The 24,560-nt window shown below is 39.9% G+C and overlaps 1 protein-coding gene across 10 annotated transcripts in view; it reads right to left on the bottom strand.

Moving 5' to 3' along the window:
* The window catches only part of Mapkap1 (MAPK associated protein 1), a 254,905-nt gene that overhangs the window by 104,631 nt on the left and 125,714 nt on the right, over window positions 1-24,560 (bottom strand). For all 10 annotated transcript variants that reach the window (XM_041674614.1, XM_041674611.1, XM_041674617.1 and 7 more), the window contains one exon: window positions 6,907-7,083. In XM_041674614.1, the coding sequence (XP_041530548.1) occupies window positions 6,907-7,083 (177 nt within the window). The remainder of the gene's footprint in view (window positions 1-6,906; window positions 7,084-24,560) is intronic.

Raw genomic sequence — 24,560 nt, 5'->3', positions numbered from 1 at the left:
GACAAGTATTATTTTAATTTGTTAAAAATGTTTATAAATGCATTCAATCCTAAAAGAGCACAGATATCATTTCATAGAAATGAGGCTGGTGGCATCAGGAAAAGTCTCCTGAGGCAAAACTCACACTCATCCTATTTCAGACTGAGAAGTCAACAAAATGGTTCCTAACATATGTACATAGTCTGTGGGAAGGAAGACCAAAACAGTTAACAGATGGCTTCTCTCTATATAGTCATGGGACACAGTATACCTGATGAGCCACACCTAGGAGAGTGTCAGAGGAGCTCCCTCAGGAGAGCTATCTCAGCATCACGCCATGCCAGGGAGAGGGAAAAATGACACTAAGGCGGCAGAGCATACCCAGCTGGAGAATACAATCGCTAGTTTGAAGTCAAGCTTGGCCTTTGCTGAGTGAACCATAGTTACTCTGGCTCATTTCCTCACAGGCAAACTGGGATGATAATAATTATTGGAATTGAAAGTGTTTATAATAACATCTGTCAAATAATACTTAATAAGCAATAACTAACATGTTAGCCATTGGCTGGTCTTTAATAAAAGAGATATATAACATTTGGGCATGGGAGCATACACCTGTCACTCAGCACTTGGAGGCTAAAGATCTTCAAGTTTCAGGCCAACCTGGGCTGCACAGTGAGATCTTGTCCCAAAAAATAGCCAAACGAATGATGTATAACAAAAACAGTATTTCTGCACATTTACTTGTTCCCGTAATTCCTTCCCCCAAGAAAGGCAGGTGCTATTATTGGTCCCACTTTATAACAGGAAACCAACATGTTAAGACACCCGCCTGGAGGTAAACATTAAGTTAATAAGTTATATAGTTAGCAACAAGTCCTGCAGGAGCCACAATTTAACCCAAGACTGACTTGCAGAATCCAGAGTCTATTTTCTTTATTGTTTGTTTGTTTGTTTGTTTGTTTTTAACTCCTTTATTGCTTAGAATAGAGGCTGAGGGACTCAGGGCAAGAGATTTCCAGAAACCAATACATCTCCCAGATAGGAACCAATGACCAACCTATGGTTTACAACTATGCTGGCTCTCAGACCCTTCTAAAGAGACCTTGGAAAATGTCATGGTTTCAAGGACCGTGGTCTCAGTTTCCAAAGGTGGGATAAAGGTGCCAAAAGTAGACCTGTGTTCTTTGGTCCTGAGCAGTTCACAACAGCAATGGAGATGCAGTCCTCTGGTTGTTACCTGCTCTGGCCCCCGTCCATGTGTTCATTCTCCAGTACTCCAAGGTAGAAAATGAAAATATATGAGCAAGAGAAAGCCTTGCAATAATTGCAGCATGCCTGTTTTAAAGTCAGTCCCTGGGGCATCACTTTAACCACAAAGGGAGTTGATGCTGGTATGAATGCCACAGTTTGCTTCCCCTTGCGCTGACCACTTTTTTTTTTGAAAGATCAAAGCACATTGTGTAAGCATGTGATGTTTGACATTGGACAAAGTACTTTTTTTCCAAAATAGACATTTTCCAAAAACATAACTTGCTAGACTAATGGACAGTGAGAAGCCAAAATGACTGCCCTCCGCCTTCTCCTTGTGTATCTTTGCCAGAGTCCTTGGGACTTGCCAAATCTGGTCATGCCTGCTTAGCCTGCTCGACTGATTGTGCCAGAAAAGAAAATAAGACACAGATGTATTTGAGCTCTTTGAGATGCCAGTAAGAGAGACAGCTAATGGCTTCATTTCGACCCTCCCCTTCCAGCTGGGCACAGGTGGGGATAATGAGGTCCCTCTCCCTAATCAAACTCAATTATTTACTACTCTATATAACCGCAAAGACATTCACATTCCGCTCAGAATATAAAACACACTGTGGGCTCCTTCTAACCACTGCCACTGGGTATTTATAACAAACTCAAGTGGCTAACAGTTTGCCTTGGCAGGAGTTTAAGTGTGTAAAGTTTTGCAAACTGTTTCTGTTCAAATATGTCCTGCTGAAATGGGGTCTCAGGTGGGGTTCTATAACTGTCAGGTCAGTGAACTGCATAACATGTGAGAATGTATTCACCATGCAGTGCAGACAGGATCTGGAAATCAAACGCTTCGTTCCACTGCAACCTTCTGAAGCATCACGGTTGTTTCAGCAGCAAGACTGACACTGTATTAATAAACATTACGAGTCACTAGCCTGACATGTACACAGCAGCAGCTGACAGACTCCAACGTAAGCTGAGGGAGAGCAGAGGAAATCAAAATGAGACACAGGAACTGAACATAGCCAAGGGGACTGCAGCATGAAACAAGCTGCATTAACTCAGAAATGCGAGTCCCAAACTTTCAGAAGACACAGTAACTACAGCAACAATCTGGTATAATTGTTGAATATTGAAGTAAATGATAGCTGTCTAAAATGTGTGCTATTATTGTAAGAATAAAGCATACCCTAGCACATTTTCTGCCGATATCTTAGCCAGCAAAGCATCCATACTTGGTTTGTCTGACCTTTGAATTCTTAGAAGGATGTAATTAATTCTTTCCATCTTTATTACTTGTTCCAGTATTTCTGCCATTTAAAACAGACACAAAGAACAATCTTTTCTTTCCTCCAGACAATAGCCTTTGTCAAAAAGGAAATCAAGTCAGATTTACAAATACAAAATTAAGCAGGCTGCATGTTCCATTTTCATATATAAGAACAATGAAAATGTTTGCTAATACAATAGTATGGAAGGAAACAACATGCAGTTGGTCTGGGTAATTCATACCTAGATTGCCAGGCTTGATGACAGAGAACACGACTCTTATTTTTATTTTGTATTCCATTTTAGCTCTGCCCCTTCCCAAACTATGTGATCTTGCTCTGATCCTCAGCTTAAAGGTTTTACAAAGGAGCTGCTTATAGGGATAAAGGCAGAAATTAAATATATGAAAAAATGTCTGTTTGCCTTTTCTTCTCTTTTTCTTGCTCGTTCCACTTTACAGATCACAAGGCAATGCCTCTGAAGAGCAGAAGAATCTTCTAGTTAATGATGCCCTTCCTGATAAAGGACCAGCCATTTGGTGTATATTTTGGAGATACCATCAAAAAGGTAATTTTAAAACTACAGGCTTTTAAAAGTACTCACGTAAGAAAGAGCAGTGAACCTGGGTATGCCTCTTTAAAAGCTGCTCACCATTTCCTCTGGGCAAAGCCAAGTGAAACCTAGGCAGCTTTGGGGAGTCCTCTGGCCATGGCGGTTGTTCAAGGCAGTCCAGCTTCCCACCTCTTACCTGGTGGCTCTTCATCCACACAGCAGAAATGTACCTAGACTCTATTAACATGCAATCCTTTGCTCATTATTGTACTAAACATTGTAAGGAAAACACAAAGGAAGGTAATGTAAGTGCACTGACTGACATGGATCTGACCTGGTTCTGTCTGTTTGCTCCCTTGGAACCCTCCTTCCTCACTCTGTAGCAAGGTCTGCTTTGTCATTGCCATTTGTGAACTCAATTCCATTTCACGAGTTCTGGGTGAATGAGCACTGTGCTGGAGGAGGGTAGAAGCAGACAGATGAGGTAGTCCCTTTCTTGTATCACTGTATTTCTAGAGGATAGCTGGGTCCCAGTTTGGTCACTGCTAGCAAGGAGCACTTCTCCAGATGCTGGGGTCCATCTGAGATCCAGCTTTTTATCTGGCTTTGGACATCAGTCAAGAATTGTCCTCGGGCTGCATTTTTAGTCACCAGACTGCTTGCCCAGCAGGCACAGGGGGCTGGGTTTGATCCTTAGCACACTATAGAAACCAGGCATGTTATGGATCAGGAGCTCAAAGTCACCTTTGGCTGCTCACCAAGTTCCAGGCCAGCCTTACATATAAGAGAACCTGTCTCAAGAAACAAACAACCTCCCCTGTTTTTCCCTCCCACATTCTCCCTGCTTCCTACAGTCCTGATGCGTCCACCCATCTTTACTGCTTAGACAACACACACTCAATCTGTCTAAAGTCAATCAGAATCAATGGATAGTTTAGAAATTGATCCACCCATGGACTTGGAAAGCAGGCTGTTTTTGTTAGAAGTTTCTAATTTTCAAGTTGGTAGAGAAATCAAGTCTCCCTCAAACAGAAGCTCTATGTCCTGGGGTTTCCTGAGGCCTATGGGATTTGGGGGACTAAACCTGACTCTCACCTACGAGATGTATTAGAAGACATCCAAATCCAAATTCATTTCCACACAACATTTTTCCAGTAGAGATTCATTTAAAATAAATAAAGTTTATTTTATTATTGTCAACTTCTGGCTCACTATAGCAGGGTTACTTTTTTCACTTCTGTCTGATGAGGGCAGAAAATAATAAAAATAGAATGTAAATAATAATAAAATTTAGTAATTCATAATCTTTGCAGGATAGAAAGAAAATTAAATTTAAACCTCTCTTCTCCCTGATATTAATCTGCATAGTATCACTTTCTGAGGTCCACAGCCCCCTTCTTCCAGGAGTCAACTATTAAATTTATAGGCTGCGCTTCAGAATTTAAGTATTTTATTTTAGCTCAATGAAAATCATATATACATACAAAAATCATATCCATTTAAGGAGACTTATATATGATTGAACTAAAAGAAAAATTAATGTATAAATATACACATCATATAAATATATATACATATTTTATAGATGTGCATATGCTTAGATTATACCAATTCTGGTTGCATGCTCCTCACTCCACCTAGCTGTCCCTCACTGGACAGAAATGAAAGGAAGTCAGTTTGCTAAAAAGAAGCAGAGGCTGACAAACGAACGCCAGCCATGCCTACTACCTCCGCATCGCCTATGGCAACCTTCACATTATAATGGAGTGTTGCAACAGAAACTATATGACACACAGGCCCAAGACATTTACTACCTGGCCTTCACAGGAGGTCTGCTAACGTTTGTGATAAGGGAGGTGTGGGGGCAGCATATGCCAGCAGCTAGAGCTATTTAACATCACTAATGGATTAGTAAAGGTCAAATTCATCACTGCAAGCAGAAGCAAAGTTTGCTAAGCCTAAAGACGGTGTGAGAACTCAGATCACATACAGTGCTTTACTGGGGCAGGCTATCTCGATAAAATGTGTGCTCTTTGGTGCCAGAATCATGTGTGCCCAGGTACCAGGAAGGCCCATCTTTGTGTAGCTCAATCAACAAAAGCAGGAAGCACACTTGTCCTGGCTTACTGGGGACAGGAGGGAGGTGACAAGGAGGAGAGGGCTCTGTTCTAGGTACAGGATTTCCAGTTTTGTATGTAGAAAAGTTCTAGCAGAACAAGAGGAATTAGTCATGCTAACAAAAAGTCTGAAGGGACAAATGCAAACAAGAATTCTCTAGTGGAGAAGGTTACATTTGGAGGATACATTATAAATTAATTAAAATAATGTGTTAGAAATTAAAAATAACATTCATTCTTTAAAAGGGAAATAATATGGCAATCACATTGTCATGAAAATGAACATCAAAAGACTCAAGTTGCCAAGTAAAACATTTAACTCTCACTAAACCTGGCATCAATTTATTTTTAGCAAAACACTGACATCAAGATTATTAAATTTATTAATGCTATTATTTAGTTATATTTAATGTCATGTTTTAGGTTGTGTAAAATAGGGAAATTAAGGCATAACAAAGTAATGTCAAAAATCAAATAACAAGTTGCTAGTGAGACTTGAACCTGGGTTTGCCCTGTGGCATCTCACTGGGAGGCCAACAGTAGGTTTCTGGAGTCTTTGTGGGGTTTAGGGTTGAGAGCCTCTAAGGACAAAAGGCAACTTGGGGCTTCTAATACTCGAAGTACAAGCACAGACCCGAAGATTCACCTATATCTTCTCCACAGAGTCCTCTGCTGCGCTGAGGACACAGAAACTTTCTCTCACAAGGGGAAAAAGACCCAGAATACTCAAATAGTTTATGCTGTACAATCCTATTTTCCCAAGTCTCAAACAAAGGAATCTGTTTTAAAGGGACAGGAAAAAGTCCTTCAAGGCAATCCCTCATTAGAACTGTGAATTTGCTGGCTCCAAACAGCAGGGGGTGCCAAAGGGATCACTATTAATCCCAGGAGATAGCCAGGAGAGGGACAGCAGAGGCCTAGTTTAGAATCACTTAGGTTAGACTGAAACCTGAGTGTGTGGGGTCACCCTTAGCTGCTGGGACTCGAATGGACAAATCTTCACCTTCATCTGCAGTACTTAGCATTCCTTGGATGGAAATCACAGCAGGGTGAGTTCTGCTGGAGCTAATAATGATCATCTTAGCTAACAGTACTGTTTGCTTCAACTGGTGCAGCATCCTCAAACAGCACTTAGACTCATCTCTGCTCTGAATCAGCAGGCTGTAAGGCGGATGGTTGGGTGATCTATTAGTAAAGATACATGTATCACTATACATCTGCTTATGATGTGTTCACTTTCAATGCAGGAGATAGATTTCTAGGACTGTTATTTTATGTATGTACAGACACTTTCACAGGCTGCACCAGACTCACAAAGGCACAGGAAAGGCTAAGCACAGTCTAAAAGAAGGCAACGAGGAAAATCAAATTGAATTTGGGCCAGACGGAGAGAAAAGGTTTTTAAATCACAACAGAAAAATGACCACAATACACATTTTCATTTCCTTGACTAGAAAGTGGCAAACCCAAATGCTGCTTCCTAGGCTCCTTGTCACCACTGCTCCCAGAGGCCATCTGTAGACATGCTGTTCCCAACTCTACCTACGCCTGTTACTGGCTGTACATGCTGTAGGTGCAGAGGCATGAAACAGCAATGCACACACATGTTCCCAAATCATTCTGCAAGTAGTCATGTGAGCAGATGTTCTAGGCACCACACATAATTCACCTGATGCACAAAACGTGATGCAAAATACTAGCAGGTCAGGGTGAAACACTGAGGAAAGTAACAAGTAGTACTCACATTCGAACAAAGAGTGATTCTTTGGATGTCAGACCAGGAGATGAATACTTTTCAACCAGGGCCAAAGTACTGAAGCCAAACTTATGAATGGGCTCATTGGAATCCAACGGTGGGAAATCTGTGTCTACCTCCCCATCATCCTCAGCAATATGCAGGCAGTAGGCACTGACATTGTCACTGAAAGAAAAACCACACAGGCAAATGAGTACTGTAGGAAGAGACATGCAGTCCAGACAGCATGGAGCCCAGCCACCACATTGACTCTGTTGCTCTCTACCCTCAGCCTGGGATACACCAAGAACCCCTACCTCCCCATTCACTGATAAGGAGAAAACACTTGGCAATACAAGTGTTGTCATACTGTGTCATTTTCCCAACAGAACCTGGACATCTGTGAGAGATAAGACCTAGAACTCAATTCTTCAGATGAAAAGTAAGATTTAATGTTAGCCTTATACAGTAGGGCGGTGGTGGTGCACAGCTTTAATCCCAGCACTCAGGAAGCAGAGGCAGGTGGATCTCTGTGAGTTCGAGGTCTACAGAGTGAGTTAAAGGACAGCCAAGGCTACACAGAGAAAGTCTCTTTCAAAAAAGTAAAGCTAAGCCAAACCAAACTAAAAACAAAAATGGAAGCTTGTAATACAGGAGGGGAAGGAAGTGGTACAGTACCATGAGAACACAGTCACAAATAAAGAAAAAAACTACGGGGGGGGGGGGGGGTAAGTGGGCTTTGATGCACAGTAATCCTGTGACCAAGACCAGCCACTTTTCCTTTCCAAACACTACAGAACCTTAGCTGAATAAAAGCACAAGGCCTGATTATCCTGATGCTCACATCTGGCCCTTCTAACAACTTCTGGACAGTTCCGTTTCATGTCCAGTCAGGACTTCCAGATTCTAGTCTTGCCCTTTCAGAATCAACAAATACCTTTCTCCTTGAGGGACAATAAAAAGCCAATTTGTTTATAATGACAGGACACCACACCAACACAATTTAAAAGCTGAAATTAGGGTTGGGGTGTAGTTAGTGCTTGTCAAGCATGTATAAAGTCCTGGCATAAATCAGAGGTAGAGGTTTAGTCCTGTAATACCAGCACTCAGAAGGGAGAGGCAGGAGAATCACAAGTTCAAGGTTATCGTTGGCCACATAGCTAGCCTGGGATACATGAGACCTTGACAATACATAAGTTAAGTAAGTAAATAAACGAATGCTGAAACCAATGTAAATACTTTAGAACAACGAGCTGCAGAGTGGACTGGGAAATTGAAAACCTACTAGCATTTAGGCAGGTTGGCTTCAAAAGCATAATCTAATAGTTCAGAAGGCAGGAGAATTCTAAATTCTGCAGCTAAAATTTGGAATGTTAATTATGTGATTGATGCTTTAATTAATTAATTGCAAAGTGTATGCTAATTGTTTAATTGGTTGCTTGATCTATATAGATCATTTTTTGAATTAAATGAGTTGATTTACAAAGTTTATTGATTGGATGTGACAAGGAATTATTGCACTGACTACCTGATTTGCAATTTTCCCAGTTAATTCACAATCTTTAGCTGCACTCTGCTTATTGAGAGAGTCTACTTCAGGTGATCTATACTCAGTGTCTGCCAAGCTTGAGAAGTATTTATTATATAAAACAAGTAATAGGGACAGATGAAAATTAATGGAAACTATGAATCTGCTAAATGGATTGATAAAAAGAAAGTAATCTGGCCATGTTTGTCACTTTACATTTCATGGGTTTGCAATGTTAGGAAGAAAAATGAAATTCTTGTCTGAGTGTAGGATCTTCTAGTTCTTTACAGCAAGCTGTCAACTTAACCACAAAGTAAGTGTAAAAACAGACAATCTTTAGGAGAACACCAACTCAGAGCTTTGCAGTCAGAGAGACCTGGGTTCAAGTCTCAGCTCCGTGGTTCTTGGGCTATATGATTTCAAAATAAGCTTCCCCTTGGCTTTCAATTTCCACATCCATAACGAGGCCATAATGGTCTAATTCAGGATTAGATTCAGTGATATATGTAGAGTCTAGCATACAAGAGAAGTAGAATATAAATATGAGATGACTATAGTAAGGTCAGATGGGGACCAGCTTGAAGAGTTCTGTCAGTCCTCCCAGTATGGATACACAGCAGAGCAACAGTAGAGCCGTGACCGCGGCAGCTCATTCCAGGCAGGCGGGTTTACTCTATGTAGTGCTGTGTCTTAAGAAGGCCTCCTTCTGTATTATATAAGAGGAGTGAGGTCATTAGCAAGATTTAGCAGCAAACAGGGCTCTAAGTCCTCAACTGAATATCCAAGGAGATGGTGATAAAACATTCCACTCTGTGCACAAACCTGCTGGTTCCTTTGTGCCTCCACAAAGCAATCATCCTCTAACAGGAGCTACTGCTGTGTTGTCACTTTCTAGGACAAGACAATGTCATTGGCTGTGTGCTGTGGGTACTGTGTATCACACAGTGATGTGTGATGCTGTTCAGTATATATGTCGCTTTCATTGGTTGATGAATAAAGCTGTTTTGGCCCGTGGCTTAGCAGAGTAAAGTCAGGTGGGAAATCCGAACAGAGACATAAAGAGAGAGAGCAGGTAAAGTTAATGAGATACCATATAGTTGCCAAAGGAGTAACATGCAGGCACCAGTAAGCCACAGCCTAGTGGCAATACACAGATTAATAGAAATGGCTTAATTTAAGATGTAAGAACTAGCCAGGAATATGCCTAAGCCATTGACCAAACAGTGTTGTTGTAATTAATATAGTTTCTGTGTGATTGATTATTTGGGTCTGGACAGCTGGGAAACAAAAAGTACAATTTCTATTTACAACACTGGGAAACTGGCCTTGGCCCATTCAACTCAGTGACTGTTTCTATTTTATACATTTAACTGGGAAACAAAAGTACAGTTTCTGTTTACAAATGGCGCCCAAACATTTGGCAAGAATTTCCACATAAAGTCTGAGAAAGTTTAAAAAAAAAAAAAGAAAGAAAAAAAAATCCTAGAGAGAAAAGAACTGAGTGAAGCACAGCTTCTTGGTAGCAGCATTGTCTTTGGTGCGCTCTGTATGCTGGAGGCAAGCAGAGGTGTGGCTCCATTAAGAGAGGCTTCCTGACTCAACATTAGTGACAAAAACCTTATAGTTCTTTGAAGAGGCTCTGCCAACAAACACTTAAATGGTGTTTATGAGCAGCCGGCTTCTTGGTGGTGGCATGGACCTTGAAACTCCACAGAGCTGTGGCAATAAACATGGTTCTCGCCAATACCTCCACCATGAAGTTAGACTCTCAAAAAGCTAAGGAATATGACAGAACTAATTGCCAAAGCTGCAGCTTTAATCCTAGTCATGTTGCTTAACAAATTAAAAATTCATGTACTCAAAAGAGATAGTGATATACAATAGGCAGATTCAGGAAAAAAAAAACTTTAAATGGTTTACAGTGTGTTTAACATATATACATAGGCTTAGGAGAGAAAAGAAAAAGGATAGAGAAAGTCCTTAACAAATGGAATAGAGTAGCTAGTTGTAGTGACTCACACCTTTAATCCCAGCACTTGGGAGGCAGAAGCAGGCAAATCTCTGTGAGTTTGAGGCCAGCCTGGTTTACAGACTGAGTTCCAGGACAGCCAAAGATACCAAGAGAAACCCTGTCCCAAAAACAAACAAATAAACAAACAAAACCAAAAATGAAAAAGCAAAAATAAAAGAAACAGAGTAAGAAAAAAAAAGCTACGTAAAGATAAAAATTAAACAAAGAGTCTGGATTATGTATGTTATTGCGTTTTCTTTGAACCTTGTGACTGTGAATGAGCTAACTGCAAAGAGACATTTCACTATATTGGCTGCTAAGCTAAACTAACATTTACATTTTAAAGGTATTGACTTCAAAATTTAAGTCTGAGGACATGTTACTCTGGAAAAGAACTTCTGCTTTTGTTTCCCCACAGGATAAAAAGTTGTGGATTCCTTACCACCTAAAAAGGATTGATTAAATAAGACCCCCTGAAGCGAAGGCCCAGGTTTTCCAACATCTACAACAGCTTCAGGACTACTGGGTGAGATGGTCCACAGGATAGCCCATGAAAGACCTGATTAACAGTGTCCCCAATTAGCAGGATGTAGTCTAGAAAACTACACACAGAATCTCAAATATGGTTTTTAAATGTTTGTTTTCATTTAAAGAGGGTTGATTATAAGTGGTTAAGGGTCACAGTCAATTGCTTTCTAAAAAAAAAAGGGATACACACACACACACACTCTACAATGGTATGGATTTTGGTCTGCTGATAGAAATTTAAGGTCAATTTTGTTAATGTATATATTTTCTTGTTTAAGGTATTATGTTTATACAACTCATTAAAAATGTATTATATTTTCACACGAGTGAATTAACAGAACATTTGAAAACTTTAAAACAAAAAGAAGAAAGCTCACCTAAAAGAACTAGACAGCAGGAAATAATCAAATTGAGAGCTGAAATCAACAAAACAGAAACAAAGAAAACGATACAAAGAATCAATGAGACAAAGGGTTCTTCAAGACAATCAACAAAACAGACAAACCTTTATCCAAACTAATCAAAAGGCAAAGAGATAATATCCAAATTAACAAAATCAGAAATGAAAAGAAGACATAACAACACACACAGAGGAAATACAGAGAATCAGCAGGTCATATTTCGAAAGCCCATACTCCATAAAATTGGAAAACTTAAAGAAAATGGACAACTTTCTGGATAAGTATCACTTACCAAAATTAAACCAAGTAAGCAAATCAAGACCAGGTAAGCAAATAAAATAGACCTATAACTGCTGAAGTAATAAAAACAGATATCAAAAGTCTCCCAACCAAAAAAGGCCCAGGACCAAATGGTTTCAGCTCAGAATTCTACAAGACTTTCAAAGAAGAACTAATACCAATACACCTCAAAATATTCCACACAAGAGAAACATAATGAACAATGCCAAATTCTTTCTATGAGGCTACAATAACCATGATACCCAAACCACAAAAAGACATTACTAAGAAAGCAAATTACAGACCATTCTCACTCATAAACATTGATGCAAAAATACTAAGTAAAATACTGGCAAATTGAATCCAAGAACACATCAGAACCATCATCTACCATTAACCAAGTTGGCTTCATTCCAGAGATGCAGGGATGGTTCAACATACGAAAATCTGTCAACATAATCCACCATATAAACAAGCTGAAAAACAAAAACCACATGATCATCTCATTACAAGCCGAAAGAGCTTTTGGCAAAATACAACATTCCTTCAGGATAAAGGTTTTGGAGAGAGAAGGGATACAAGGATCATACCTAAATATAATAAAGGCAATATACAGCAAGCCAACAACCAACATCAAACTAAATGGATAGAAATTCCCAGTGATTCCACTGAACTCAGGAACAAGACTAGGTTGTCCATTCTTTCCACATTTATTCAATATAGTTCTTGAGGTCATAGCTAGAGCAATAAGACACCAAAAGGAGATCAAGGGGATACAAATCAGAAAAGAAGTCAAACTCTCACTGTTTGTTGATGATATGATAGTTTATATAAGCGATCCCAAAAATTCTACCAAGGAATTTCTATGACTCATAAACACTTTCAGTAATGTAGCAGGATACAAGATTAACTCAAAAAAAAAAAAAATCAGTAGCCCTCCTATACACAAATGATAAAAGGGCTGAGGAAGAAATCAGAGATTCAACACCCTTCATAATAGCCAAAATATCTAATAGCATAAAATATCTAAGAGTAACTCTAACCAAACAAATGGAAGACTTGTATGACAAGAACTTTAAATTTTTGAAGAAAGAAACTGAAGAAGACACCAGAAAGTGGAAAGATCTCCCATGCTCTTGGGTAGGCAGAATTAACATAGTAAAAATGGCAATCTTACCAAAAGCAATCTACAGATTCAATGCAATGCCCATCAAAATCCCAACAAAATTCTTCACAGACCTTGAAAGAACGGTACTCAACTTCATTTGGAAAAGCAAAAAACCCAGGATAGCCAAAACAATCCTGTACAATAAAAGAACTTCTGGAGGCATCACAATCCATGACTTCAAACTCTACTACAGACAGGAGGACCAATGGAAACGAATAGAAAACCTGGATATCAATCCACACATCTTCGAACATCTGATTTTTGACAAAGAAGCAAAAAATATCAAATGGAAAAAAGAAAGCATATTTAACAACTGGTGCTGGCATAACCGGTTATCAACATGTAGAAGAATGAAAATAGACCCATATCTATCACCATGCACAAAACTCAAGTACAAATGGATCAAAGACCTCAACATAAAACCAGCCACACTGAACCTTATAGAAGAGAAAATGGGAAGTACACTTGAACCCACTGGCACAGGAGACCGCTTCCTAAATTTAACCCCAACAGCATAGAAACTGAGAGAAACAATTAATAAATGGGACCTCCTAAAACTGAAAAGCTTCTGTAAAGAAAAGGACACGGTCAACAAGACAAAATGACAGCCTACAGAATGAGAAAAGATCTTCACTAATCCCACATCAGACAGAGGTCTGATCTCCAAAATATACAAAGAACTCAAGAAATTGGTCAGCAAAAGAACACATAATGAAATTAAAAAATGGAGTACAGACCTAAATAGAGAACTCTCAAATGAATCTAAAATGGCTGAAAGACACTTAAGGAAATGTTCAACATTCTTAGTCATCAGAGAAATGAAAATCAAAACAACTCTGAGATTCCATCTTACACCTATAAGCATGGCCACACTGATGACAACTTATGCTGGAGAGGTTGTGGGGAAAGGGAACACTTCTGCATTGCTGGTGAGAATGCAAGCTGGTACAGCCCCTTTGAACGTCAGTGTGGTGATTTCTCTAAAAATTAGGAAACAATCTTCCTCCAGACCCAGTAATACCACTTTTGGGTATATTTCCAAAGGATGCTCAATCGTACCACAAGGACATGTGCTCAACTATGTTCATAACAGCATTGTTTGTCATAGCCAGAACCTGGAAACAACCTAAATGCCCCTCAACCGAAGAATGGATCAGGAAAATGTGGTACATTTATACAGTGGAGTACTACACAGCAGAAAATAATAACGACATCTTGAATTTTGCAGGAAAATGGATGGAGCAAGAAAACATTATTTTGAGTGAGGTAATCCAGACACAGAAAGACAATTATCACATGTACTCACTCATAGGTGATTTTAAAACATAAAGCAAAGAAAGCCAGCCTACAATCCACAATCCCAGATAACTTAGACAACAATGAGGACACTCAGAGAGATTGACATAGAGCTAATCTACATGGGAAATAGAAAGTAGAAAAAGACAAGATCTCCTGAGTAAATTGGGAGCATGGGGACCTTGAGGAAGGGTTGAAGGGGGGAGGGGAGAGGCAGGGAGGGGAGCAGAGAAAAATGTAGAGCTCAATAAAAATCAATAAAAAATGTAATATATAATTAAGAAATATAGATTAGATAGTCATCTATTAATCAAACCTTTAGTCATGTTAGTTAGGATATATATATATATATATATATATATATATATATATATATATATGTCAGTTAAGACAGATAATCTTCACCACTTCAAAGACCTACAGAATTTGGTATTTAAAATGTTTTAAGAACTTAAAGACATGTGAGACATGTCTGCTTCTGGCAGTACAATCTATTTGAAGAGGATGATGGGCATCAAAGAGGCTCCTTATGAAGTTTGCTAGCCATTTGGGCAAGAAACTGCTTTTGCCTGGACTGCTAGACAGTATGCCATATAAACTGGACATGCAGGACCCACAGAAAAATGACTGGTGAACTTGCCAAAAAGAAGGTGAGACGGTCCTTTACAGTTCCTCCTTCATGAAAGAGCTGCCAGACATTCTGCAGGACACAGAAGAAAGTGACTAACAAGCTGTCAATATAGGTGAAACAGTCTTTCAAATTTCTTGCTTTATGGAAAAGTCTGCTGATGGAGGAAGGTCATTTGTCTATGTGTTACTTTCACTGGTTAATAAAGAAACTGCCTTGGCTTTTGATAGGACAGCAGCTTAGATAGACGAAGTAGACAGAACAGAATGATGGGAGAAAGAAGGCAGTGAGGCAGACGCCATGGAGCCAGCTGCCAGGTCAGACATGCTGAATCTTTCCCAGTAAGCTACCACCTCGTGGTGCTACACAAATTACTAGATATGGGTTAAACGAATATGTAAGAGTTAGCCAAGAAGAGGCTAGGTATAATGGGCCAAGCAGTGTTTCAAAGAATACAGTTTCCGTGTAATTATTTCAGGTGTAAAGCTAGCCTTGCGGGAGCCGGGCAGGACGAAAAGCAGGCCTGCTTGCCTCATCACTACAGTCTGCCAGATACTATGGGTCTGTAGGCTGAAGATCAATGCCCCAATGTTACAGAAGAACTTTGGGTAACTGCCCAGGCAGCGATATGTCTCTGTTAACTCTAGAGTTTTGGAAGTTGCTTACAATGCACTTTCCTGAGGTTCTTGGAGTTGAAGGCTAGATAGAAAGGAGTGTTCCCCTTACCCAACATCCTCTCCAGCATAAGCTATCATCAGTGTTTTTGATCTTGGCCATTTTGACAGATGTATGATAAAATCTCAGAGTTGTTTTGATTTGCATTTCTCTGATGGCTAAGGATGTTGAACATTTCCTTAGGTGTCTTTCAGTCAATTGAGATTTATCTGTTGACAGTTTAGGTCTGTACCCCATTTTCTTTATTGGATTATTTATTCTTTTGATGTAAAGTTTCTTGAGTTCTTTGCATTTATTGGAGATCAGTCCTCTGTCCAATGTGAGGTTAGTAAAGATCTTTTCCTATTCTGTCAGCTGCCGTTTTGTCTTGTTGACCATGTCCTTTGCTTTAGAGAAGCTTCTGTTTCAGGAGGTACAATTTATTAATTACTGCTCTCAGTGTTAGAGTTAGGAAAAACTCTGAGACAGGCTAGCTTCCTCACCCTTGAACTCCCACTTCCACTATCCTGGGGTAATTTATTTCTCAGCACGGACACGGATTCGAAGTGCCCACTGTACTATGAAACTCTAGAATTACATAGGAAATAATCCTATTTGCTGCACAAAGGTCTTATAAAGATTAAATGACTGTATGTATTACAAAGTATCTAGCATGAAAAAGGATTCTCATTTCACCAAGATTTCTTCAATAAGTCTTCATCTTCTGATTACAATGAAGCACAGAGAGCCTGGGGCAGATAAACCCTGAGGTCCTGTCTGACTGGTACCCAAGAACACACTAATCAAGACTAGCAAGCAGGAAAAAGGAAACGAGAGGTGGGAGTTTGAACACTGAACAGGAGTAAAATGGATCCTGTGGTCAGAAAGAGCCATGGGCAGAAGGGATAGAGACATGGAACCAAACTTTCAGTGAATATAGCAACTTGGTTTCACTTATTTATGTATCAACAATTGATGTAAACTTTTTTTCACTTGGAAAATGTATTTCAATGAGATAACCAATATTCAATTTCTGGTGTGGCTTTTATGAAGTGATAGAAGCCTGTAGCCTACATATTGATAACATTTAATTCATACATTAAAAACTTTAGGAGCATTGCAGGACACATCACAGATTTTTCCAGATTTTATCTGGTATGTTCAATTTACATATTCATAAAAATGTACCCATCTTTTGGAAATACAGGAGAATGAATCTTTTGAAGTGTGATGACCATAGGCAAAAAAAAAAAAGCTTATGGTTCTGTTTTGCTTTTAATGAAAAAGAAAAGAACACATTAGTCTGACATGTCCAGAACTCTCAATACCAGAGCCCTGGTGTTTACTGTGATGGCAATCAATATTAAGAGTCTGCTGGGCATTAGTAAGGGAAAAGGTGGGAGGATACTGAGAAGGTTGTCACTCAGAGCTTGATCTCTGAAGTCAGAAGGAAAAAATTAAGACTGTCCACGTTTCAATTTCCCCAGAACCTACATAAAACAAATGGTAAAAACTGATAAGTACCTAAAATTCAAAACATAGCAACCTCCCTCAGGAAGAATGGCTTTAAGTTCTCCAGGACAGCAGTTTTAGAGAGAAAACACCTGCTGGCTGCTAAATGGAATCTAGGCCTTTGTAGCTACTATCTGCCCTCTTTGGGGAGCTCCTGTCAACATCTTCAAACCCAAGCACCTTCTTGTTTTCATACCTTATTCCATTTTCATCATGGTCCTGTACAGAGCTCTACTGTCCTGAACAAGTTTACAATAATTGTATTAACATTTTTACATGCTAATTCTGTCATTTCTGGAAAGTCCTCTGTATTAATCTGAATTACGCAGTCTTCCAAACAAATTTACAGAATTGTCAGGATTATGACTTTCACAAACTCCACAACCTTTTATAAATACTTCCTGTAGACATTCTTTCAATCCTACAACCAAAAGGACATTTCAGAATATAAATATGGCATTGTCACCTTTCCCTACCTTTAGAATAAAGACAAATGAATCCGCCTTCTACAACACCTTCCACTGTGCTCTGCTGCTTTCCAAGCTGCTCCTTCACACCCTCTATTACTGAACACACACCTAGGGCTTAGTCACAGCCTCACCAGATGGCACATCTGTTTGACCATGGTGTAGACAACAGCCTGGAGGTGCCATGCTCTTAGATGGTCAGGTCACTAAGATTTAGCTCAAGCCTCATTTTCACTGGCAATGCTTCTCTGACTTCCTCCTACTCCAGAGCAACACAGGGCTCCAGACAGAAGTCAAAGGCTTATTCTCATGTCCCTAGAACTCTCTGGATCTCTGTTCTCAAAGTCTCAGGGATACTGAAGTGAGCATGTATAATTTGGTATCTCAACCTTGAGACCACAGACCATGATTACTTGTATCCCAGTGTCCAACATATGGTCTGGGTGGCATCAGCAGTATGCAATGTTTGAGCGAAGGCAGATAGGCAGGAAGGGATGGTAAAGTCTGCTATGAGTATGGCTATGGCATCTATTCATGATGCTGTTTGTAAGAAGAGCCTCACAGCCTAAGGTGGAGGCACATGCCTTTAATCCCAGCACTGGGGTGACAGAGGTAGGCGGATGGATCTCTGTGAGTGTGAGGCAAGCCTGGTCTACAGAGTAAATTGCAGGACAGGTTCCAAAGCTACAGTGAAACCCTGTCTTGAAAAACAAACAAGAAGAAGGAAGAAGAACAGGATGAGCAGAAGTAGCAGCAGCTTTATTTGTTTGTACAGAAGAGTTAAGAGCAAGGGAAACAAGCAGCTCCAGTTCAAATCTTGACTTAGGATCTGCATCCTTCTCCATCTATGCCATTTAATAAAACATATGGGAACTTGGGAAATTATTTAACTCCCAATCCTCAGTTTCTCTCTAATGAAAACATTATTTATGACTTCCAAAGCTCCCACAAGAAATAAGACAACAAACTAAGAGTGCTTTAGCACACACTGGGACACACATAGCGGTGGGCAACCCTGGCAGCTTGCAAACTATAAGCTTGCTTTTTCTTCCATTCAGCAGCTACAATGTCTGCACTAGCTCTCTATCTATCATTTAAATTAGGACATGGGAGCTAGAAAGTTGGCTCAGCGGTTAAGAGCACTGGCTGCTCTTCCAAGGGACTTGGGTCCTAGCTCCAGCACCTAAGCTCATAACTGTCTGAAACTCTAGTCCCAGGAGATTCTATGCTATTTTCTGACCTCAGTGGGCTCGAAGCATGTAAGTGATAAATTGACATACATGCAGATAAGATACCCATACACATAAAATTAAAACAATAAAATGGGAAAAATAGTGGGGGGGGGGCTCTAATTAGGGAGAGGAAAAAATATAAATACAGAAGGAAGGGAGAGGGTAAAATAACAGTCAAGATGTCTGGAAAAGTCATAAGGAATCATACTAACTGTCTGCCTAAAAATAACTACACTACACTTAAGTTACTAGATAAAGATATATGTATAGTTTACGTGAAATTTTCTTACCTAGGCTGACAATGCTCCCTCCCTCCACTTTACACAACCATTATAATTCCTAACTACATTGTAGATATTTGTCCAATTCCCACACATAAATGTAGTCTTCACCCCTGATCAAGGAAATTTCTCTTTCCAACAGACAGAAACCATTGCAGAAAACCACAATCAATCTAAATGCAAACTTGTGGCATCTAGTCCCAAGGGATATATCTACCACTCCTGCAACTAAGGCTTGGGGATCACTGCTGAAGAGGGAAAGAAAGGCCATAAGAGCCAGAGGAGCAGGGATTTTGCTGTAACAGTGTCAGAATGTCAGAAGCTAGACTCATAAAGTCTCCACGACTGCCTAACAATGCCTCTCACATTCCAGTCTCCATTCCAGAAACGTGGTCTGAAGCAAAAGGAGTTAACTCACTCAGTGACTCCCGGGCAGCCTGTATCAGATTCTGCAAGGAAACCAGCTACACCAAGGTTTCAAAGTGAGTCTTAAATTATGTGACCAGCTATTCTGAATGGAAGACTTTTAGGGACCCCTCTACCAGGCACCAGTGTTTTCTTCTCCTAGCCCTCCTTTCCTCTGTGCCCAGCCCTTCTTCCAAGACAGGGAACTGACTGCTTGCCAAGCCACAGCCTGGCGTGGAAGAAGAATGTGTGGGGTGTGATCAGAATAGCAGGATGAACTTTCAACAGAAATGCCAGCCCTTGTGTGTGCTGAAGTTGCTCGAGGACGTATCTGCCCAATCACACAGGGAGGCTGTGCAGTCACACCTATGCCACAGAGATTTAGGAAACTTCTTTACAATTCTCTTTGAGGGTTGCAACATATTAATGTCTTTAGTTTGAAATACATCTCTGAATTTTGAGTGTTCTTTTTAAACCCATTAAAAGTCATTTAAATTTAAAAAAAAAAAAGAACACCAAAGACATGATGAACTAGATGGGAGGAGGGATCAGACCCCAACCCTACACAAAGAACTACAGGCATCTAACGAATGCTGAGAACAGAAGAAATACAGTGCCCGGGGAAGATTACACCAACTGGTTATCTAAAACCAAATAGTCTTCCCTAAAAATTAATATACAAGTAACATTATACAGACTGAGTAGGTTGAACTTATGTGTTTAAGAACACATGCACACACAATGGTTTAAGAAAAGAGGCCATAAATTTGAAAGAAAGAAAGTGGGGAGGGGTGGTGGTGGTCTAAGGGAGGGTTTAGAAGGAGTAAAGGGGCCGGGCGGTGGTGGCACACACCTTTAATCCCAGCACTCAGGAGGCAGAAGCAGGTGGATCTCCGTGAATTGGAGGCCAGCCTGGTCTACAGTGTGAGTTCCAGGAAAGTCAGAGCTACTGTCTCGAAAAACAAAACAAAGAAGAAAAGGGAAGAGGGAAATGAAGCCATTATATTATAGTTTCAAACAATAATTTTATAAAACTAAAATAAAAACAATAAATGAAACAAGACATACCGAGGTTGAGACCTTCGTGGTAGTTCCTGGTGAGTAAAAACCTGTGACAGAAGTTGGGGGGGGGGGGGGGGAGTGCACATCTTTGATTCCAGCACTCAGGAGGTAGAGGTAGGCGGATCTCTGTGAACTCACCGTCAGTCTGGTCTACAAGAGCTAGTTCCAGGACAGCCAGAGCATTTACACAGAGAAATCTTGTCTCCAAAATCCAAAACAAACAAAAAACCAAAACCAGAACCAAAACAAATCTGTGACAGGCAGAGGCTTGCCCTATCAGACACCTGGAGAAGGCCTCCCTTGCAAGGTAGGCTTGAAGCACCTGTCCAGATGTGAACATTCCCATCTCTTCCACTAGCCCACTGCTTCTTTCTGCTTTAGGTCTGCTGTCACACTATTCCATCTCCAGGGTCTCTCTCAACCTAAGGGCTTCTGTTGCCCATTCCCAGGGAGTTTCTCTGACTTCAGGCTAGGTAGTCATAAATGGTGTCCTTCCTTCAAAGCACTCAAGTTCATTACCTGAAAAATCTTTTTAAGTTATTTGTCTACTTCCTTTATGATTCAATTAATTCCTTTATGATTCATTAATTCAATGAAAGAGAGACAATGTCTATTGCACTTAGCACTTGTACAGCAGCAGAATGCTTGAAATGTAAAAAAAACACTCAGTGAATGTTGCTGAAATACATGGATGAATACAAATGATAAGGGAAATGAGCCAGATACCAACTGTTATTACACTTGATAATTTCTTCTACCCAACACACTGTACATTTTTGAGTAAAGTGATAGCATTTCTCTTGTTCTTCATTTTATCCTTCCTTAACATCTAGGGCCAAGAACTCTAAAAATATTTGCTGAAGGAACGTCAGTGGCTGCCAAAAGTGAGGAGTAAAGATGCACAGGTGATGCACAGGGCTCTGGAGATTAGGCAGGATATCCAAAAAAGAAGGCAGAAAGGCGTATCTCACTAGAGTAGAGTAGGAACACATAAGATATTGTTGCCAGTTAAAAATGGGAAGCTTTAACATGCACTGAAGTGCAAAAGGGGAAGGGCTACTTAAGCTAATAATATATTTAGGCAAATGATTCTTGAAGACGACTCTACCGACATAAAGTGGAAGTGGTGACCTAGAAAGGGGAGGAGGGTAGATGGAAATGTGCACTCCGTGTGAGAAGAGACAGATAAAGAATGGACCAATGACACCCAATAGCAAAGCGAGCTGGAAATATCAAGAAAAGTCCAACCTGCCTAAATACTGTGACTCATTTATGAGATACCAAAGTATCATGCCAAGGTACAATCACTTGCAATAAGAGAGTGCTAAATCATACTGCTGTGTTGAATGACTGCTAGAAATCTGTAGATGTAGCTGGCTATAGTAATGGGATGTAATAGTAACAGAAACATGTTTACCATGGATTTTCTCATTTTTTTTTACAACAATCTGTTATAGTGTGTACCACATTTTACACACAAGAACACTATACTGCTTGGAATCTATGTAGCACATTCTAAAACACCCTGCTCCAGTAACATTAGATTTAAAACCAAGTTTACGGCTCTGTACTCTACACTTTTAACTGCTATACTACACTCTGATAAAGAGAACAGACAAAGATGTTAATATGTTTCTAAGCATCTATGAAAAATGATGATGTCTGATGCTTAATGAAGTAAACTCTTGACTATATAAAACCAGCAACTCTGCTCAAGGGCTGAAGATGGCTAACACTGAGTGGAGTGAAGCAAATCGACCTTAGGATGGTGGTCTGCACCACTTGGCTAGACCACAGCCTGGTATATTTGGCACTGTCCTTTTATAAGTTGCAAGTGGCTACCATGTATTTCTCAAATGGCATGTCTGAGTGAAGTCTACTTTAAAACTGCAAATAAACATCAGATATTAAAGATTCACAACCACAACAAGATCTAGAAGTGTGTATTTTGTGTATAAAAGTTTTTATGATGTTGACAGATTTTTCTTTTTTAAAGACAGGGTCTCATGTAGCTTACACTAGTCTGCAGCTCCCTAAGTCATCAAGAATGACTCTGAACTCTTGATCCTCCCATTTCTACATCTCAAGGGCTGGGATCACAGGCATTTGCCATCATGCCTCATTTTATGAAGTGCTAGAGATGGAACTCAGAGCTTCCTGCATGTTAGGCAAACAAGCTCCCAACTGAGTCACACCTCTATATCCCCACCCCTGCATGTTGAAATGATTCTACTTTAGAAACAATAAAATTACTATAAAATTTAAGCTTATCTTTTGCTAATTTTAAAAATGCGACTATCAGAAAATTTGAACTGACCAACATGCCCCGTGATTTCAGCTGACTTTTTACTTCTGAACACTGTGGCTGCAGCCCAACACTCCCATTGCTGGGCATGGCAGCGATGTTCAAAGGTGCACTGCTCCAGGATTACAGCAGGCTCTTCAGGCTTTTAGGAGCTCACCTATCAGAAGCCTGATGATAAACATCATAAGAGACTAGAAAAATGATGAGTGTCTAAGGGACCACCGAAAAAGGAAGGGAGGTTCTAGTGTACATAAGAGTCCTGATATATGACCAACGTCTATGCATAAAAAATGGGAATAGTAAAAATTACCGGTGAAAATCCCTCAATTATCTATAAAGTAGAGTAAATGTAGCTATGTGTGAAGAGCTGGTATATATCTCAGGCTTCTGACAGGGTAAATGTTACTGAGTTTTCTTTTTCTTGCACAAATGGATGTTATTCAAAAGATACTGCTCCATTCTTGGTTCTAATGGAGAAAGATAAATTAAGGAATGTTCTAGCAGACCTTACAGGTCAGAAATAGTTAGCTGATCTTCAGTTCAGGGAAAAGGCAGTTTAATGGAGAAGAACAGTCATTTCAAAAACTGTGCTGGAGCAACAAGCTATCAACATATAAACCAGGCATCCAAACCCAAACCTCCCCTCCAGGTTGAATCCAAGGCATATTCTTTTCTCTGTCACCTTCTAGTAGCACTGAGGATAGAACCCATGACCCTATTCCTTGCACATGTTAGGGAAGCGCTCTACCACTGAGGCATCCTAATCCAGGTTTACCAATCTAAACAAAAAGCACACAATCATACAACTTCTATAAGGAAGTATAGAAGGAAAATTTAGGTGACCTGGATATAATGAGAACCTTTTAGATACAACTCCAGGATGAGAAAGATGGCTTGGCAAGTAAAGGTGCTCACCGAACCTGAGGACCTGTGTTTGATCCATGTGGTTGTCCTCTGACATCTACATGAATGTTGTGACATATACTTCACAACACACATACACATGTACATACACACACCCAAGCATAAAAATTTAAAAAAAAAAAAGGAAAGACCACCACCAGCAGATCTGTGAAAGAAAGAACAGGTAAGCTGACGCCCACTAACATTGAAAACCCCTGCTCTGTAGGAGATACTACAAACATACACTGGGAGGAAAGTCTTCACAAAGCATCTGACAAAGGAATTGTATCTAAAAACACAAAGAATTCTTAAAACTCAACAATAGGAAAACAACTTAATTTCAAAATGAATAAAAAATCCTACCAGCTCACTCAAACAGCCAAACAGAACAGGTATAAAATATAAAATGCTCAGCATCATCCATTAGAGAACTGCAAGTCAGCACACACCCTGACCACTGCACACCTATAAGAATAATGTCCAGGGAGGGGGGAGGAGTGGGAGGCTGGGAGGAGGCGGAAATTTTTTTTTCTCAATAATAAAAAGAAAAAAGAATAATGTCCAAATGCCAACTGCACTGAATGCTGGGAGAAGGTAAAACAACAAAATTCTCACCATTCGCTGGTGGAAATACCAACTGTCAGAAGCCTTCTGAAAGACAGCTGATGGTCTTACAACACAGGTTTACCTTACCACTCAATCCAGGAATTGTGCTCCAACTACTTAGTCAAATGAGATGAAAACTCCCATGAATACAAACCTGCATGCAAACATGTACAATAGCTTTTTATGTAATGGTCAAAATATCAGAAGGAAGAGATACTCTTCAGTGGAAACTTGAGAGAGGGAAAACAGTGTAATGCTATTCTGTTGTAGACCTTAGACCAAGGCATCAGTAAATGATCAAATGTGTTGCTGTAGTAAGTATATACTGAGATCTACAAGCCAGAGGGATTTTCCCCTTCAAGAATCACAAACTATGTACAAAGAAATTATAGCAACC

Source organism: Microtus oregoni, unplaced genomic scaffold (assembly GCF_018167655.1).
Source record: "Microtus oregoni isolate MIOR12 unplaced genomic scaffold, Mior012 000025F_ref0000491, whole genome shotgun sequence".
Taxonomy (NCBI): Eukaryota; Metazoa; Chordata; class Mammalia; order Rodentia; family Cricetidae; genus Microtus; species Microtus oregoni.
This window is presented reverse-complemented; position numbering and strand designations above follow the sequence as displayed.